The sequence below is a fragment of the Myotis daubentonii genome, chromosome 17 (genome assembly GCF_963259705.1).
Source record: "Myotis daubentonii chromosome 17, mMyoDau2.1, whole genome shotgun sequence".
NCBI lineage: Eukaryota > Metazoa > Chordata > Mammalia > Chiroptera > Vespertilionidae > Myotis > Myotis daubentonii.
The window spans coordinates 24,485,444-24,505,817 of NC_081856.1; the positions used below are offsets into that span (position 1 = coordinate 24,485,444).

A 20,374-nucleotide genomic window follows, 5' to 3' on the forward strand; every position below is an offset into this window, starting at 1 on the left:
GGGCGCTGCCGTGTTTTGATGGAGTCTAATCTGCCAGGTCCCGAGGACTTCCTCCAGAAGAGCAAAGAGGCACTGGAAAGCAATTATGTGTCCGAGCACCTTCACGAGTGGATTGACCTCGTGTTTGGCTACAAGCAAAAAGGAAGCGAGGCTGTTGGGGCCCATAATGGTATGTCACAGTCATTGAAAGTTCATTAGTGTTCGATGAAAGTGAAACAAACAAAACACAAAATGAGGGCAGAGTCAAGCTTATTCCTTCAGCAGAAACTTCTATCAGCAAACAGTGCCTACTGGCTCAGGGACCCTGGGTTAGATACTAAGTGAGAGAGGAGGAAGTCCTTTTGCCTAAAGAACATCTATTTCAGCATGATCCCAAGAGGTCTTGTTCTAAAGTCTTCTAATTTTAGCAAGAACTCGCTATCCCATTCAATAATTTCAATTAAAACTCAATCAGAACATGATGGAACAGCGACCTCAGTTGCTATGAAGGGCCAGAGTTTCCTTTGAATTGAGCTGGAAGAAACCAGCAGTAATATACCTCCTCATCGGTCTCGGTTCTCACCTGCCTCCAGGTTTCTCAGGGTTGATGACAAGGAAGTGGAGCTGGAAATTCAGGCCTGATTTCTCACAGCCAGAGCAGAGGGCCGAGTGACCTGCTTCCCCCCAGGGGAAGATAAGCTGACTGAGAAATACACTGAGGTGTATTTCCTCTGACCTGCCAGTGAGATTTCTGCTCAGCAAAGGATAATTCAAGTTGATATTTACTGAAAAGTTGGATCTTACTAGTCTTTTTTGCAGAGTGAACCATCAGTTACTTTGAATACAAGTTTAAAGTTGTCACTGAGTTTTAAATTTTTGAACAGAGTGTGTAACTCAACAGTACATCTCTCAGTGGTGTTTTATTTCTCTCCTTCCAGTATTTCATCCCCTGACCTATGAAGGAGGTGTGGACTTGAACAGGTACTTATGTCTATAAGGAGCTTCGACTTGAACAAAATACCTCTTTAACTAAATGGTTGATGCGCTTATTTGATAATGTTAAGATATGGGAAATTTACAGTGAATTGTATCTTGCTTTTACTATTCTGTGAGTTACTGAGCCTCAGAAAAATTTTTTAAAATCTGTGCTAAGGTTTAGACAATCCTGACACACAGTGGGTGTTTGAAACTCTCTGGCTGATCTGTACCATCTGAAATGTGTGCTTTCAGGAGATGGGAATCCTGGGGCTCACGGCATTATTTGTGTTCTGTCCTAAAGCATCGAGGATCCGGACGAGAAAGTAGCCATGCTGACCCAAATCTTGGAATTTGGGCAGACACCAAAACAGCTCTTTGTGACACCACATCCTCAAAGGATCACCGAAAAGTTCAAAAGTTTGCCCCAAACCTCCTGTGATAGCGTTTCCATAGCAGATTCTCCAGGTAAATTTTGCAAAGAGAATAAATGTGAGCACCTTTCGTTTTTCTTTAAGACGTTTCTGATGATTCTGAAGAGGAAACACGAATGTTGTGCTGTTTAGAGATAATATCTTTACCATCTTATTGCGGTTCTCCTGAAAACAACAACAACAAAACAAAAACCAAACCGAGCCACCTGTTTTTGTTGGTGTTTTGTTTGTTAACTATTCACTTTAAAGACAAGGTACTTCTGTTTTCTGGTCATTGAAACCTGGCAGGATTTTTATTGCGATTGTATGGTTCCGTTTCTTCTCTGTGCTTTTCCCTTTCTATTGATACATCCTGGCCATGGCTGTTTTAACTGTCACCCTCCGCCCTACTCTTTCCCCAAAATTACTTCCACCATCTCTCATTCTCCTCTCCATCCCCAGCTTACAGACCTTGAATTCAAGGTGCTCTGCTGTCTTTATTTGATTGTATTATTCAAGCAATTGACAAACACTTGCTAAGTATCTGTTCTGTGCCAGGCATATGCCAGGTGCTAAGATGAACTTGACACTGTCCTCACATCTCGTATTTGGAAAAGGTGGAATGTTCCCACACTTTCATCTAGTTACCCTTGTTTTATGTTTCACCTAAAACAGCCTCCAACCTCCTGGCTCAGGATTTTTACACTACATGGGACTTTGGGAGCAAAATCACTTACCTCCACTTCTGCTCTCTGTTCCAGGCACATTCAGACTTTATAGGCACACACTGCTGAGCATGCTCTCAGCTGTGGAGGAATAGCTCACTAGAGTCACGTGACCCAGAGCTGGCTGGGAGTATGTCTCAAGGCGATAACCCCATAGAGTTAAGTCATAAAGATCATAGGATTATCTTGTGACGCCTCTTAAACCCGTGCTCTGCTTACTCACCGGGCTCACATCACTGTCTTGTGATTATTTTAAAGGGTAATTGTCCCAGCCCTACTGAAAACAGAAGTGAAGGATTACTTAGTCCTGTCCAGGAGCACTTGGAGTCACTGCTTTCATCTCTGCTTTCTCCCCTGCTAAACCAAAACAACTGCAGCATTCTTAGTGAACCCTCTGATGTTTGCAAATATTATTGACAAGAAAATGGTTATTCGGGCTTGTATTTCCTGAAGTTCTTAAATTAGGGGCAAACATTGATAAAAGTAACAAAATACTCTAGTATTTAAATATACTTTTTAATCTTTCTCCAAATGGTTTTTACTTTATTTCTACTATATACTTTATTATTTTTCCTTAACTAACACGGAGCTATCTAACACATTTCAAAGCTATTACATTTTGGTGGGCTATTTTGTTTTCTTGGTTGTTTTATTTTAATAGAAGACACTGTGACTCGGATACGTGTTATTTGTGATGCTTGTTAGTGATGGAGTTGACTCACTTGGCAATAATCTAATGTGCTTCTCCAGGGGAAGAGTCTTTTGAGGACCTGACTGAAGAAAGCAAAAAACTGGCCTGGAATAACATAGCCAAACTGCAGTTGCACGAGCAACATAAACTCCACAAAGAGTAAGAATGTCTGTGTTGTCCTCGCAGAAGTTGGCGTCTTGCCTGGGGTGAAATTGTTTTAAACCAGGTCGGTGTAGCTCCTTGGTTGAGCATTGACCTATGAACCAGGAGGTCACAGTTCAATTCCTGGCCAGGGCACATGCCTGGGTTGCAGGCTCCATCCCCAGTAGGAGGTGTGCAGAAGGCAGCTTATTGATGTTTCTCTCTCATCATTGATGTTTCTATATTCCTCTCTGAAATCAATAAAAAATATATATTTTTTAAAAAAATTGTTTTAAGCTGAATCAAGGGGGAAGTTCTCTTTCAATGTCATCTTGTGGTTTTTTTTTTTTTTTATCTCCTTCAAGTGTTTATAGTGATCAGCCACCTGATGTCAATGTGGCAAGGGAACTTGTGGAACAAAATGGATTTGTGTCGGCCTCCCATGTTCTCATTTCTATAGTTGGTCCACCTAGAATTTTAAAAATAAGGCCTGTACTTCCAAGACACTGGGCTTCCTGCTGGACCTGGAGGGGTTACAGGTGTTCCCCGTCTTCCGCTATTAAGGATATTTTTATACTTTGGTAGAAAGACTGGAGAGGCACTGAAGTCACCTGATCCATCCTGTTACAGATGAAAAAAAACCAACACAGACCCAGACCTGCTCCTCCGCCATAGACATCCTGTCTGGCATTTTGAAATCAAATGGGTGAAACATGCCAGCTTACTTTAGATTAGTGGTTTAAAATCAGAGTGCAGCCTCCTAAAAAGAATACAGTTCCTTATCCATTGTAACAGTGGCCTTTTCTCAACCTCTCTAAATGGCATGAATCCAAGGCAGTGACGACACGAGTGAACCTTTTACAGGATGTGCTAGACTAGTTCTGTCTGGACAGTGGTCTCAACATTGTGCAGACGCTGGTAAATCCAATTCAGTGATCAAGCAAAAGAACTGATTTTAAATAAGAGTTTCAGTCCTTGGGTGATGTTCAAATAAAAGGGAATTGAAGAAGCAGTTTTCCAGCTGTCAGAAATGTGTTACACTTTGAATGTGGCAGCTCAGGAAGCTAAGAGTGGGAATATTTTCCAGCCTTAAGTCCTGCCAGAACAAAATTAGAAGTTGCCTAGTGATGCTTTGGTAAGGGCAGGTATCAGGTGGGACAGATGCAGCAGGCAAGCTGTTTAGAAAAAAATCACAGGAACTTGGTAAAATTAAACCAAGGGCTTGAAGGAGACCAGTGTGCTTGTGCATGATTGAGGCCATTCATAAAGCTTTGTTTTTGAACAGGGCGGTCACTGGAATAGCCGTCTCTTGCAATGGCTCATCAGTCTTTACGACGTCACAAGGTATGTTTTCCCACCTGAAAAATGGCTTTCCGAGGATCGTAGTGTCCAAGCTTCACGACTTTCAGCTCAAGGACTGACTGTACTTGCATGTGCTGCCCCCACATAAAATAAACTCGGAGCAATTAATTTGTGGCACAGTACATACAGTGTCATTGTGGTTTGCCAAAAGGTCATGAAGAGCCTTTCTGTGGCTGAGGTTTCCCAAACTTTAAGGGGAAGGGCGGAAAGCACGTTCCCCACCTGCTTGCTGGGGAGGAGCCTCCGGAAGAGGAAGGCAGCGTCGTTGTCATCTGTAAGAGGCAGGAAGTCCTTCTTACCTGTTTCTTTTCCTTATTAGATAACACCTTGAAAATGTTTTCTACAGAATCCAAAATGCTACAAAGAAGTATATCATTTTCAGATATGGTGAGTTCATTTTCATTTCCAGTCATGCTAGAAATCCATGTAGCACTTTGTTTTATACACACTCGTGTAGTGACATTGTTTCCCCCCAAACAATTGTTGATTCCTGTGTGATATTGACAGAATGCCTTAGATTACTTCTAAATTTACATTTTTTTTTCAAGTTGCCTCTTTCTCATAATAATGTGATTTCATTGGTAGCCTCAACAACATGAACTGCTACCCAGCAGAATTCTTAATAAATCATTCCTGTTTTGGAACCATCAGATGAATGTGTATGTGCTACTAAAATAACTTAATGCATTTCTGAGTTGGTGGGATACCTAATACTAGAACCCCAGTGATTCTGAAAGAGCGTTTTACTGTTAATGTCAGTCACCTGATTTTGAAATTCCCTGAAGAATTTTGGGAGTTTTCCTTACGCACATGAATCTGTAATCCTGAGAGGGTGTTCGCATTCTTGACAGTCCCCAGGCCACCCTCCCCCGTGATTTCCCACCGCTGAGGGGGTCCCTCCAGTGCTCCGGGGCCTTGCAGAGCCCTGAGCATTAGACAAGTCCTCGTGCGCTTGACATACAGACTTCCCTGCCATTGGGAGGAAATATGGCATCTGGAATTAGCCAGTTGAAAAAAACTGCCTATTTCAAAAGGCTAACAAACAGAATCTGAGCATTAATTTTGGGGGAATCTTGTATGGTGGTTTTGCCATGTTGGGGACTTACTAATTACTGTAATTATTAATGCCGAATCATTTGTATTTCAGGCGTTATCATCTTGTTTACTTTTACCAGGAGATGACACTGTCCTAAGTTCCTCATGGGATAATAATGTGTAGGTATCTGTGCATGCTTCTTTGTCATTCCACTCACATGTAACTGCCTCTGGGACACCAAGCAGCAAACGAGTCCCCCATTGGCAGGACACTGTTGTTTTTAAAAAGGAACACATATTGGATGAGGATGAAACTGTTGGATTTGAACATAATTATTTGAGTCTAATATTTCTCCAATTGGATTCTGTTTCTCTGTTTTAAATTGAGGTGAAATCATATTAAGAGCTAGACCTGGAAATTTCTAGTTTTAAATTAAAATTTTCAGTATTTTTATGAGAACAAGTAATTTGTAATTCTAGTGGGCCTTAGTAAGTATAAAACAACATAATGCTTCTTGAATATGTGTTTAAGAGGCTTAAAATTAAGTTGAATGCTGTTTTAATAGTTCTCGTTATCTTTTATGTTAGCTATTTTTATTCTATAGCATTTGGAAGGAGCCAAGGCACATTAATGGGACATGATGATGCTGTTAGCAAGATCTGTTGGCATGACAACAGGCTGTATTCTGCATCGTGGGATTCTACCGTGAAGGTTTATATATAATTTCTAACTTACAATGTTTGGATAATAAAAATATAAACCGTTCAACTGTTAACGTGTTCAATTCAGTATTTTTCACAAAGCATGTAAGTGATATATAAGGATATTGAATATTACTGCTTTTTTTTTAAACATGTACACTTTTCAATATAATAGGAACTTTTCATGATTTTTCTGCTGTGTTCCACTGGGCGTTGGGAGAAATGCAGCGCCTTTTATCTAACACAATTGGGACTAGCAATTGATCAGTTAAATAGAAAATGTCAAGTGAAAGTGGAGAATCATTGATAATGCATTTTATTAAACTTAAAACATACAAATGCACATTTATTCACTATCCTGCTGAGGTAGGACCATATATGAATACCAGACCAGTACTCATCATCTTTGGTTTCCAATCTGCATTTGTGTAAAAAGAAAGCAAAAACCTAAAACCATTAGAATTCCTTCAAATTTTTTTCAGTATTTTCCTCCCATTCTTGTAGATAAGTTTCTTGCTTACACCTGATGCAATTTAGTGCCTTGCCTTTTTGAGTCTTCTCAAGACATTAATAGACACTACACTTATGCACTCGTATTTCCTTAGTTCAAACAATGCTTAAATTACATATTTCTGACAGCAAGTGCAAGGGATGGAAATAGACACAGGTCCAGCCGCCTCTTGGTAAGCACAGAATGGCGGGATAAGGGCGCTGAGGGAGAGGAAACAGAAGCATTAGGCAGCTTCCATAGTTGGGGCAAGTATGTTCAATGGACGTTGGTTAGTCGAGAGTTCTTCAATGTGTTAGACATGATCTTATATTACATGTTTGCAAATATCTTCTGCACTCTGTTCCATCCTAGGTGTGGTCTAGTGTTCCTGCAGAAATGACAGGCACCAAGAGACACCAGTTTGACCTGCTGGCCGAGCTGGAACATGATGTTAGTGTGAGTACTGAGTACCGGCAACAAGAGTGCATGAAAGCTGAGCTTCTCAGTCCAGGAACTTGGGGGCCAGATTCTTACTAAGCCAAACCGGTTAGGTCTGGGGGCCAGATTCTTGATTTTACCTACGTGTTTATGATCCTTTGCTTTGTGTTATTTTGCTTACTGATCATAGACTCTCAGTTCTTTTCTTCGAGTTGACTCTTTGGGTTTCCAAGTCTACTTTGTCCTTTTTCCTCCCGTTTGCTATTTCCCTGAGCACAGCATTGAATATCTGGGTATCCTCAGAGGATCTGGGCCAACAAGATGTGCCCCATCGTCTTTCCTATTTTCTGACACAGAAGGTAGAAGGGACCATCTCTCTAGGACAGTGATGGCGAACCTTTGAGCTCGGTGTTGTCAGCATTTTTGAAAAACCCTAACTTAACTGGTGCCGTGTCACATATAGAAATTTTTTGATATTTGCAACCATAGTAAAACAAAGACTTATACTTTTGATATTTATTTTATATATTTAAATGCCATTTAACAAAGAAAAATCAACCAAAAAAATGAGTTCGCGTGTCACCTCTGACGCACGTGTCATAGGTTCGCCATCACTGCTCTAGGATAATGCACATCCACCACAGAGGACACTGACCTTATTATTTGGCCCAAGTGTGTGCAGTCAGGGGCAAAACCAGGCTGGCACCTGGTCCCTTTCTCACATTGCTATTTCCACTGGTTCCCACTCGGTTCTTGCTCCCAGTTCGTACTGCCTTTTCTCTGATGCTGGGAATTGATGCCTAGTTTGCATGGTTGACAGATCAACTGAAGTCAAGAAATATTTAGTATGTAACTCAAGATGAGTATTTAGGTATAACCTTGAGATACTACCCCCCCTCCCCCCGCCCTCCCAAATTCCTCAAATCATCAATCAGCTGTGTTTCAGGCAGTTTGGCAAATCTCTACAACTTAACATTCATGGAATTAGACTAACAAGTTTAGGCTATTTTAAAACAGCATTACATTTCCCCAAATAACACTTCATTTTATTGACTAGCATACGAAGAGATTAGTTATCATTCAGTAGGTGATGTTTAAATACATCTGCATTGACTACACCAGGACACTGTACCATAGAGTTTAATCTGCATCATTATGCCCACGTATTTGAACTGGCCTAGGGAAACATAGCTTATGAGCCTAATTCTAAAGGGAATACTATGTTTTCTTGCTCAGGTGGATACCATCAGTTTAAATGCTGCAAGCACACTGTTGGTTTCAGGCACCAGAGAAGGCAAGGTGACTATCTGGGACCTCACGACGGCCACCATACTGCACCAGAGTCAGTGCCACTCAGGGACTGTGTGTGACACTGCTTTCAGCCCAGGTATTGCTGTCCTTTTTAATGCAGACGATCCTGGGGGGACTCGAATTATTACTTTGAAATAAATAAAAATGTAAAAAGAAAAACACTTTGCGGATAAAAGTAGTTTTGCCTATAGCTAGAGCTTCTTCATGGCAGAATACAGTATACTTGTAGCATCTGTACCGAGTAGAAAAACTGTATTGGATATTATTACTTATTCCTCAACTCACTAGAGAAATTAGTATGTAAGATTTGTAATTGCACCTGCACAGTGTCTTAGAAACACAGCATTTCTGTTTTTGTCCCTAAGAATTTGAGCCAAACTGATGGCACATGCTGGTGAGCAAGATCTCAAATGCTCCAAAACAGAAGCATTTCAAAGAGGATAGTCATTGGTTAAGTAAAACAAGGAGCTCAAGGAAAATGAGAATGAACATTAGGCCACCAGACTCGGAAATAAAATCTCAGAATCTACGCTCTGAAGCTGTAACCTTTTATCTGTGTCCCTTGGTGTTACAGACAGTCGCCATGTCCTCAGCACAGGAGAAGACAGCTGTGTGAATGTAATAGACGTGCAGACAGGAATGCTTATCTCCTCCATGACTTCCGACAAGCCCCAGAGGTACATTTTTGGGGTTACTAACGGTGAAGACATTTACACACAAGTTCGTGAGCATGTGCCTTTGGGCTTACTTTGGCCAGAATAATATAGCTCTTTCTTCATGATGAATAATGAAATGATTATTTCTAAACTAGAGGCCCAGTGCACAAAAGCCATGCACAGGTAGGGTCCCTAGTGGCTGCTGGTGGGGGAACTTCCTTTGTTCTGCGCAGTCCCCTGGTGGTCAGCGCACGTCATAGCTAGCGATTGAACTCCCGAGGGGACACTTTGCATATTAGGCTTTTATATATAGACTATTCTTGCAGGTGCTTTATCTGGGATGGAAATACTGTTTTATCCGGAAGTCAGTCTGGTGAACTTCTTGTTTGGGACCTCCTCGGAGGAAAACTCTGTGAGAGAATACAGGGACATAAAGGTAAGGGGTTTTTAATTAGCCTGACCTTTCTTCCCAAAATACCAAACGCAAACCTGCTTTCCCGCAGTCCTAGCCACAGCAAGCAGAGAGAAACAGACACCCATAATGGGGAGGAAGAAGTAAAACTGTTATTACTTGCAGATGACATACTATGTAGAGAGAATCCTAAAGATTCTACCAAAAACTATTAGATCTGATAAACAAATTCAGTCAAGTAGCAGGATACAGTTAATATTCGAACTTGCTTTTCTTTCAGCCCCTGTGCCCTCTGGGCTCTAACATTCCCCTCCAGCATCCTGGCTGGCCTGTATCTCTTGGGTCCTTCAGAATTTAGATTTATGTTGATGGACATTTGACTCCAAAAAGGAAGTTTTTACATTAACTTCCATATGGAGAATTAAAAGCCATTGTAAAAGCTATAATATCTTTTAATACACTTTAAAACAATATAATGAACTACAATGAGAAAAGCTGTCAAATTCCCACCACTGTCTCCTACCCCCCACTTGTCTTCCTTAGAGGACTTTTCCAGTTTCAGTCCAGGGTGTGTCTCGTTGAGAGGATGTTTGCATAATAGTGTCATATGTCTTTTCACTTAGATTTCTGGAGATTCACTATATTTGCTTACGTTTGCATTGTTTTCTCCTGATCATTTGGAAGGTTTATGGCTTTGAATTCTTCTAGTGTCAATGGTTAAAAGTATCTGCTACCTTCCCACTGTGAGCAGTAACTTCTCACCTTCCTCTCGTCCCTGTCACCCAGTTTTGTAGGGTTAGTGCTCCTTAACTTAATAAAATGATGTATCTATGCCTTTTCCCCCAACTTACTAGCTTTAACATTTTTACTCTTTCCGATAGAAATAGATGTAAATCATCAGATTAACACCAATTCTCTCCCTTCTCTGCTTCCTGATTTTTGTTAGTACATAATACCTGCATTCTGTCCTGTACCCATAATTCCCAGTTCTTTTAGCTTTACTTATATAAATGGTTTCTATTCCTCACAAATTCCTCGGACTAAGCAGTTGTTATCAGATAAGAGAGTACAGTACTTCTTAGTGTATCTTTGGGGACCTTCTGTCAGCTCCATCCCTAACCAGTGTCTTTTCCTTGTAGGTGCTGTGACCTGTATATGGATGAATGAACAGTGTAGCAGTATCATCACAGGAGGGGAAGACAGAAAAATTATGTTCTGGAAATTGCAGTATTAAGTGCCTTTTCCTCTCCTGAATGTTAAAAACTCTAATGTGTTTTTAAACCAAACTTTTAAATGAACTGGTGAAAGTGCAATGGTAGTATTAGAAGTTTTACCACATAAATTTGTGGTTTTAAACTTTCTAAGTCATGGTGACGTCATTGAAAATTGTTAGTTGCCATCCTGAAAGGGAGGTAAAGGTACAGCACTGTTAGGGAGGAACATTACATTTGTAAGGCAGGTGATCATCCCCGTATGATGATGGTCAGAAGACAGGTTTGAGTGGCAGAGATGCTAAATTGGGCTGGGGAACATTCAGAAAGCACTTAACAATTTAGAATTTTCCAAGAAAATGTGCCGTATCCTCTACTCCTGAGTCACTACTTTGTCTTCCTGATTTACACCATTGCTGCCCCCTGGGTTCTGGGTGTTTTCATGGTGTGGTTACTTTCTATAACCTACTGTCCCCAGATTCCAGGGACCTGGGGAGGGAATAGCTGTTCTTACAGCAGTAAGTTTACTGTGTACAGGAGCAGTTTATTTCATGATAACTATTAAATGCTCATCTTTTCTACATTAAAAATATTTTTCTGTAATGCAACGTTTTCATTTTCTTACTACAAAAACTAGGACTTTTTAAGAACTTCAAGTATTCATCCTAGAAAACCATACTTAGTGATGTGAATGTTGTTCTTACACTTGGAACCATCTTCAGATCCAAGTCCAGACAGCAAAGTAGATCATCAAACTGGGCAACACTGGTTTGCTTTGCTAAATTTCAAACAAGGTAAGCTGCAAAGCAGTAACACTTTTCTAAACCACAATAATATAGGATTTAAAATTTTTCTATACTCTTTAAAAATAGTTTTATCTTGCAGGCAGTATGGCATAGGGGAAAACTTGAGTCAGACTAGGATGATAGAATTTTCAGTCAGTTTTAAGTGCCATTAAACATTACTTGGTCTCAAGTATCGCTAGGGAGAATCTACAGCCTCACCCAAGTTCCTGGTGCTCACCTTGAGGGCTGCAGACCTGTCCATCAGCTTCTCAGCTGGAAACACCTTTCCTGACACTGCTACTCCCCTAGCAGAGGGCCTTCTCGGGACCCCTGGACGTCAGCTGCTGCAGAGAGGACTCCCACCACAGGTCCCAGGTGAATTGCACATGTCCGTTTTCTAGGTCATGTACTAGTTTAGTGAAAGCCATGGACAGTTTCCAAAAGGTGCAATAGACAGTCTGGCTAAATCTTGACTTTATTTATACATACATATTTAATTGGAATAGGCAGAAACCAAAGAGAAAAAAAAAATCAGGATAAAGTGTCAATGCCATTTTGTTTTCAGGGCAAAGTTAGGAAATAGAACAAATCACCAGGACAACATGATTTGTAAGACCATCCCAAAGCAGTTAAGTGATATAACCTATGAATGAAAAAAAGTCAAAAGTTTATTCTACTTAGTATTAAGAATTTTTACATTAAATATATAGTAATTCATTTATCAGAAAATGATACCAGGAACTATGAGAAGTAGTTGCATTCATTACACAATGACTATAACTAGAAAATCTCAAATGCAACTAAGCAGCTACGCTATATATATAGCTCTTGTTCTGGGCTAACGTACATGTCAGTTTAATATGGAACTGCATTATGGGTGTTAGAAAGGCAGCAATAGTTATATTTTGGCTTTTCTTCTAGATGCTTAAGTTAAGGCAGCAGTTCAAGCATATTAAGTGAAGGTAGTTAAAATTTAATGATAATTAATACAACTTGCATACATTGTTTAATGCTTCCTACATGGAATGAAACCAGTGTTATTTAATTGGTGTTTACAGAAACATACTACACACAGAGATAACTAAAAAAAACAAAACACAACTATCGAAAGCAATCATTCTAAATGTCCTATGGTAACAGTAAAAATGCAAATATACCATAGAACTAAAGTAACAGCACTACTTATAGGACAAAGGTGACTGGCTCCAACACAAAGCTAAGCCTGCATCAGTCATTCTAATCATAATGGCTTGTAAAAGCATCAGGTTTCCAGTAGAGAAACTAATCTAGGAAAGTAAGTCTCTTGATTTTGAGAGTTTCACATCTGTAAAACCAGGATAAGGCTACAACTATTTTGAAGTCTGAACAATTATCATCAGATCAAACAGTTAGATTCCCAGCCATACTGTAAGACAGAAAGGACCTCATGCAGCATATGCTCTCTGGCTCCTAGGAAGCTTCCTGTGCATAATATCGAGTGAAGTTGCCAAAGAAGTAAACTGGAGAAATTCAGCCAAGTTTCCATTGTGTCGTGACTTTTAAACCTCAGGAATGGTGTGGTCCATCAGGCTTTTGATAATGCTTGGTGCCATCCTACAAGAGAGTCATTATGTTGATCCAAGAAAACTCCAATTCAAACTTAGCAGCTGTTAGCATGAAGCATCAAGTGGGATGGTGGGGGGGAGGTCTTTTTAATGAGTTCTGATTTAAGGGTCTCATGTAATCTACTTGTTTTGCAAATGTCCACTGTGAAAGACTATCTGTATCTTGGCTAGAAAAGTTAGGTAAGATACAAGTAAGTCTTTGTATATTTTTGTGTATTAAGGCTGATGATTTTTTAAAAAAATGCTGTTATGAACTGGGAGACAGCTATCACTTATGCAACAGTAACTCCTTTTTTTATACCCCAAAAGTAGCTAGCTGCTTTCTACCTAGCATCTGAAACTAACAAAAATACATTATCCGCCTATTTCCATATGCAAAATAGATCCTGAAAAAAAGGATTCTAAGTTGGCAAAAACAGTTCTGCCAGAGCCAGGATTTTAAAAGCTCCAGGGAAGGTAACCCATGCTGCCCCTTTTCTAGTCTCCTTTCTTAGCTTTCCAGTCTTCCCGTTACCTGCCTCCCGCGATGCCCGAGAGAGTAAAAACTGTGACTCCTAACACCCAGTAAGAATTTGTCATCATGAACCACAAGTAAATTCTACTGAGCAGAGGAACTATAGGCAGCGTGCAACCAGTCCATTTTTGGAAGCTGAAGAGAAAGTTTGCCCAAATCTGCTTGTATATCCTTTTCCTAGTAGGAAATGTCAAAATTTCCAGTGTGTAATGAATTTTATTCCAAGCTTAGAAAATTGTAAGGGGTCATCCTTACCAACCAAATCCTCTGATTTTAAATAATTTACTCCAATGTCACCCCTTAGGTAAAGAACCAAAAGTTTGGGAATTAATATATCTGTACTGTGCTTGCCTTTAAGTCACATTAGCATAAGCATCAAGTTAAAGAACTGTGTCCACTTACCGTTTAATAATATGTTCAAAGATAAAAGCAGGCATGATTGTAATAGTAACTACAGTCCCAGATGTTGACAATATGTCTGCAACTTGAGAGTCCTATTGAAAACATAAAATTGTTATTCTTCTTAAAGAAATATGTCCTCTTATGTTTTGCTAATCTCTCTAAAATCCTGACTCTTTGTATTTACAATTTTTTTCTAGTTTTCCTTACCAAGTTTAGTGTAGAATCACAATCTTAAGATTATTACAGTATCCCCTCAGTTAACCAAAGATTATGAAATAAGCAGGTTATAATGAAATCCTTTAGATCTTAAAAGAGTCTTACTCAGGAATTTGAATAGAAACTATTACTTGTTGCCCATAATCCAAATTGGAAAAAGCTGTACAAGCATTCATTAAAAATGCCATCAAACCTTTAATGCCTATGTCTCCATGAAATTCTAGTTCAAGGGACTTCCGAGATCATCTACTCCAGCCCCTTGTTATAGGAACAATAAATAATTCCTGGTAATAGCCCAGAAAACTACTTTGAGTGGCCTGAGTATAGCCAGCACAGCAGAACCCCAGATCCCCATATCACATATCTACCACTGTATTGCTATATTTTGGAGGTCAATATGAAAACAGCAACATCTGAATAGACAAAAAACAAGTTCTTTACCTTTAACCCAATGACATTCTGTCCATTAATTTCACAGATGTTATGTTCTGTGAGAAGACCATTTCTGGCTGCAGAACTGTCTTTTACTATGGATGTTATTTTTCCATTTTTAAAGATAAAACCAACATGCCCGGTACTATCCTTATGCATAGTAATTGTACGTTCAAAGGGCCTGTAAAACATAATGAATTCAATTGAAAATTGCACAGTAAACATTTTAATGGACTTCTATCCTGCCATACTAGTTGTTTTGTTATCATAAACTCAGTGTTTCCAATAGGAGCAACTAAGTTTGGCTGTGATATTGTACATTCAGAGAGTATCTTAGCATAAAAGATTACAGTTGATCCTTCAACAATGCAGGGGGTTAGGAGCACTGACCCTCCAAGCAGTCAAAACTCTGCATAGAACTTTTGACTCTGCATAAACTATCGTCAGCCATCCTCATTTGCAGATTGCCAACAGTGGCTCAAAAAAGTTGACCCTGTACCATACAGGTTTGAACTGCGCAGGTCCCCGTATTAATTTAAATCCATAGTGGACCCGCACAGTTCAAACTCATGCTCAAGGGTCGACTGTATTTTTCTTTTAAGTATCCAAGACTTAAATGGCTTCTAGAAAGTTCCTTTTAGAAAGGAAGACATGTAGCTATTACAATAAGGCAGACAGCTCTACCATGCCAGTTATACTTGCTCACCTTTCTATAATTCTGCTGCCATGTCATCACATGGGTTTTCTGATAAACCTGTGCTTTCATAAAATTCAGAACAGTCATCTCTTCCTATTGGTCCACGTTATTACTATTACTCTTTTCCTTAGATATAAAGCAAAAATGGCATTCATCTATAAAATGTTTACTAAGTACCTTCCACATGTGAGAAACTAGAAACACAAGAAATAATAGTTTTAGAAGAAAAACTCTAAAGCTAACTCTAACAATATGACAGAGGCCCACCCTTGACACTTGTGAGGGCTGGGGCAAGAAAATAAATGGATGCCCAGATTTCATGTGCTAAATGTTTCCGTTTTAAACGGACTAACTGCTAAATAAAATGTCCCATCTTCCCACCCTGACAACTAGAGCTTCATAACCAGACAAAAAGCCAGGTCTGTTTTTGGAACTTGTAGAGACTTGGAGTTATGCAGGGACCCTGGCATTTCCACCCTGCAGACTGGGTGTCTAAGTAGTAAATTAGAAAGTGAGCCCCAAGATGCATGCTGCTCACTTTTCCAATGTCCATTTTCTATTTTCTACAGAAACAGATTAAGATAGGAAAGTAACTTCTTAGAGGATGAATTTCTGTAAGCTCTGAAATAAAAGTGTATGCAAAATCAAAACACTATTTTTAAAAAAACCAAACTATGTAAGAAAAATCTGCACCACACAAAAATTTTAAGACTCTAAGGCTCATCAGTAACATTTGATTATTTTCTGCAACAAAATAAATATTATATTCACAGAATCCAAAAAGCCCAAGAAAAAGGGAAACTGGTCTTAAATTTCCATTTGAACTGTCCAGTCAACTTACCTGTCACGAATAGTCATAGTAATCTTCTCTCCAAAAGCCTGCTTGAGCACCTTGTGTGCTTTATCCGAGCTCCAGCCTGCACAGTTTTCCCCGTTGATCTGCAGCACTTGGTCTCCGAATCTCAGACCAACTAATGAGGCTGGAGAATTTGCCTGGACAAGCTGAACAAATATGCCCTAGAGAATAAGAAAATAACTTTGGTCATTTAGCACTGTTATGATATAGTTTTAAAATGATGGAAAATTAGGACCAACTGTTTAGGTTAGGAGTCTACTTTAGTAATTTTAACACATTGCGTACCGCATAGAAATCTCTAAGACATACGCCAGGGACCGCACGTTTTTGGGCAAACTGCACATTATTTAAATCATCGTGAGGCACTTTAGGTGTTGTTTTTTCAATAATTATAACATTTTTATTTACAAAAACAATTAAAGTTCCTAGTACTTTTTTAACGTATGGTACTGCGTAAAACATTTTCCTCTATGAAGAGGGACCAAACAAAATTTACGTAAGTATCTAGATTCGCTCCTTTTTCCATGGGCGTGAAAAACGAGAACACTCGTGAGCAGTCCCTAACAGATGGCGCGCGAAACACGAGAAAACTCCTGAGCGGTACGAAATGTGTTAAAAAAATTACATAAGTATATGTGTTACCCCCAAAAAAGAAATTGAAAATTTTATCAAGGCAAGAATCCCAAGAAGGCAAAAAGGTCAGATCTCAGTAATAATTTATACCTCAATTCATGACACATCTACCCATCCTCAATCACTCCTTTCATTTTGGAATAAAAAGACTACGGAAAACAAAGGTTTACTATAATAGATGTTACATCCGAGTCTGACAATACTGAATAGGTTTTGGCCACATGATCATTATTTAGGGGGAAAGCAAATCAAGTGTTAAAAGTTTTGTGATTTCTTTTACAGTTTAAAAAGTGATAGTTTAAGGTCCTAACTCACTTTTTGAGCTGAAGGATTTCTCTATCCACTTGCTAAATTATGCATAATTAAGAGTAGGGTTTATTTAACAGCCTAAAAAGGTGGGCACATTCAATACCACTCCCGTCCTTATAAAGAATCCACTATGAAATACAGAAAACTCAAATATGTTTTAAGATATTTTTACTTCTATAAACTCTAACTCAGATGAATAAAATATAAACAAGTATAGAAGAATGAACCTGACAAAATATGAAAGCATCTACAAGACTAGACCCTTTCTACCATCTTAAGCTGGGTTAAGACTTGACCTCTGTCGTGTGTCTGCGACTTCAGTTTAGGCAGTTCAGGAAAACTAGGCAGCATCTGTAAGTGGTCTGACAACGGACAAATGGACAAACCCACTGGAAGGATAACTGCAGTGGGGGGTAGGGGCCTATGAAGAATATCTTGTCTCTTTAGAACAAAGGAAGGTGCGGAGAAGAAACCCTGGCACAAGGGACAGAAAATACTTCATTCACTGAAAAAGGAGAGAGCGAAGTCAGAGCTTCCCAAAGAAGCACCCTGATGTGTCTTCAATAAGCTAGGAATGTTCAAAGGCATCAATGTCCTCAGCCCCTGGGTAGGCAGGCAGGGTTGGGGCTCCTGCCAAGATCAGCCTCAGTCATAAGCCAATAGTATGTGCCATGCTCATTTTCTATGTGAAAAGGTTGGACACAATGAGCTGAGGTCTCAATACTAAAAGGGAACCCAATAAGGCAATACCTGAAATCATACATCAGGGCAAGTCCTTAACAATCCTGAGTGCTTCCTTAGAGAGCAACCCTGTTTAATTTCTTCAGTACAGTTAAGAGGAGATGAGAAGCAATTATAAAGGTAAAGTAATGGCTTCCTTAATTAGAAAGTCACCTTTGCTCAGAAAATGACCTATTAAATTCAAATTAAAGGATGGCAATAACAGAACTGCAAAATCATTCCATAACAAGTTAAATAATCATTCTTTGGCTTAAAAATACTCATCACAAGACCACTGATTTTCACTGGTCAGTTTTTTCTTAACTTCCATATCCCTTGCCCTATTTCAGTGCCAGATTTCTATTTGTATAAACTATGTTATAATATATACAGACCAGTGAACTTTACTCCAAGAAGAGGACTCAAGAAAGAAAGAAAAAAATCTTCAAGGTAATGTTGGACGTCCCAACTCTGCTTCTTCAGAGTATGGCATCTCCAAGTGGGAAAAGTTTGTTAGATTTAAAGTAGTCTCAATTATAAATACACCATTATAATTTATTAAAGCATTTCAATTTAAATTATTCCAACACAAATCACTTAATGTCCTATAAGCTACTTAGACAAATAGACATCAAAAATACTTACATTATCTATAGATTTAAGCCTGAGCCCAATTTTTCCATCTTGATCCTTACACAAAATGACTTCACGAATCCCTTGCTTAATTTCTGCTCTACGAATGCCAACATCATTACCAGTTACAGGAGCCACCATATAGTTCATACTGGAAGGTCTTGCTACCAACTGCTGACAAAAAGATACACAATGTATCAGTATTTACAAACATTCTCCATGAAAAAAACAAAAACAAAACGAAAACGAGTAACTTGAATATACTCAAGTTGTGGTTTCCCAAAAAGTAATCTGGAAATTATTTCTTTCAGATCGTTTGATTCATGCAAAAATGACCCTGGTTTTTATTTACCAACTCCTCAGGTCACTTCTTCCCACATTTATCACCTCAATGGAGTAAATGCCTTCCTGTCTGCCTGCTGCCTTCTGAATTCACTGCCATTTTTCATATGTACTTTGGCTTGCCTTCAACTCAAATGTATGATCCTAGAACTTAAAAGGTCATATTGCACTTTTGAAACTTATGCAATGTTTTCCAGAGGTTCTATTTTATATGGTCTGATCTTTGGCAAACTCCTTACCCCTTTAAAGTTTCTATAAAAGGGCAATGTTCTTATCTCAACAGTGCCATTGTGAGGATTAAAAGAAAAGGGCATGTTACGTGAGTGCTGCACACCACAAATATTATTTCTCATCCCCTTTAATAAACATCTGGGGATTAGCCAATGGTAGGCACAAACCAGACTGCCTTAGAATAGCAGGGACTTGTGCCAGGTACCATATTTCAAGTTTCTCATTGTTTTCAAGTTTTCTTGACCAAAATTGGTTTATTTTTTTGTTTTTTTTATTTTATTGATTTTTAGCAGTGGTTCTCAACCTTCCTAATGCCGCGACCCTTTAATACAGTTCCTCATCTTGTGGTGACCCCCAACCATAAAATGATTTTCGTTGCTACTTCATAACTGTAATTTTGCTACTGTTATGATTTGTAATGTAAATATATGATATGCAGGATATATTTTGATTGTTACAAATTGAACATAATTAAAGCATAGTGATTAATCACAAAAACAATATGTAATTATATATGTGTTTTCCGATGGTCTTAGGCGACCCCTGTGAAAGGGTCGTTCGACCCCCAAAGGGGTCGCGACCCACAGGTTGAGAAACGCTGATTTTTAGAGGAAAGGTTAGGGAGAGAGAAACGTGATAGGTGATAGGCTGTCTCCTTCCTGCACTCCCCCTACTGAACCACCACAATTTTATGAAGAACTGCATCTTTTAAGGGAACACTATAAAGTTGTTATTGCTTCATATGAAGTTATAATATTTGTAGATGTGTAGGGACAGACTGCGCAGTCAAGGGCGTAGGCAGTGCCAGGTAACAAAATATGTCTGTTAGCTCCAAACCCACCCTTCTAGACCCTACTTGGTGATGCTGGGGGTTGAACTGTGCAAATAACGTTTTGCTTTGTCAGCAGGTTTCAGGTTAGCATCCATCACGTGAAGCACTAGAGGGAGGGAGACTGGAAGGCTGGAGGAGAGACAAGTGCTCTGTCTTGTTTGCTTCTGGGTACTGTCGTCATTGCCTGGTCCTAGAGCTTAACCCTGGTGGCAGCAGTTAATTCCATTTTCCAGAACTTACTGATACTCCCAGATTGCAACCTCTCAGAGGTACCAGCACTGCCTTTCCTCCAAGGTCTGAGGCCCAGCTCCCTGGAGCTCTTCTTCCCACACGCTTCTAGGTTCTGCTAACTCCAACCTCTTCCCTACGCTACCCCAATCCTAGGAGGTGGAACGACTTTCCACAATTATAATGATATTCCATTTTTGCTTTTTTCCATACTTCAACCTCTTTGTCTAATTTCTTAAGTCATCGCTGATAAAATATCTACTGTGATTTGTTTCTACAAATGCACCCTAACTGATATAAGCAAGTTTGCAATAAATATTTGATAAATAAATATCGGGTATTTAATTGTGAGCAAATATGATAGACCTGTACTTCATAATGATTACTCAAGCAGCGGCT

General features: G+C 39.3%; 2 protein-coding genes across 7 annotated transcripts in view; one reads left to right on the forward strand and one right to left on the reverse strand.

The window, feature by feature from the left end:
* The window catches only part of NSMAF (neutral sphingomyelinase activation associated factor), a 44,725-nt gene extending 33,581 nt beyond the window's left edge, over positions 1-11,144 (forward strand). For all 3 annotated transcript variants that reach the window (XM_059673124.1, XM_059673123.1, XM_059673122.1), the window contains 13 exons: positions 38-169; positions 918-960; positions 1,259-1,422; positions 2,843-2,942; positions 4,210-4,268; positions 4,606-4,673; positions 5,434-5,501; positions 5,910-6,033; positions 6,886-6,969; positions 8,188-8,338; positions 8,837-8,939; positions 9,245-9,354; positions 10,470-11,144. In XM_059673124.1, the coding sequence (XP_059529107.1) occupies positions 38-169; positions 918-960; positions 1,259-1,422; positions 2,843-2,942; positions 4,210-4,268; positions 4,606-4,673; positions 5,434-5,501; positions 5,910-6,033; positions 6,886-6,969; positions 8,188-8,338; positions 8,837-8,939; positions 9,245-9,354; positions 10,470-10,564 (1,301 nt within the window). In that variant the 3' untranslated portion in view covers positions 10,565-11,144. The remainder of the gene's footprint in view (positions 1-37; positions 170-917; positions 961-1,258; positions 1,423-2,842; positions 2,943-4,209; positions 4,269-4,605; positions 4,674-5,433; positions 5,502-5,909; positions 6,034-6,885; positions 6,970-8,187; positions 8,339-8,836; positions 8,940-9,244; positions 9,355-10,469) is intronic.
* Positions 11,145-11,783: 639 nt separating this feature from the next.
* SDCBP (syndecan binding protein) overlaps positions 11,784-20,374 on the reverse strand; it is a 30,057-nt gene continuing 21,466 nt past the window's right edge. For 2 of the 4 annotated variants that reach the window (XM_059673128.1, XM_059673130.1), the window contains 5 exons: positions 18,355-18,513; positions 16,033-16,208; positions 14,504-14,675; positions 13,847-13,938; positions 11,784-12,919 (listed from right to left, as the gene is read on the reverse strand). In XM_059673128.1, the coding sequence (XP_059529111.1) occupies positions 12,865-12,919; positions 13,847-13,938; positions 14,504-14,675; positions 16,033-16,208; positions 18,355-18,513 (654 nt within the window). In that variant the 3' untranslated portion in view covers positions 11,784-12,864. Of the gene's footprint in view, positions 12,920-13,846; positions 13,939-14,503; positions 14,676-16,032; positions 16,209-18,354; positions 18,517-20,374 lie in introns of all 4 variants that reach the window. The other 2 variants (XM_059673127.1, XM_059673129.1) reach the window with 1 other exon arrangement.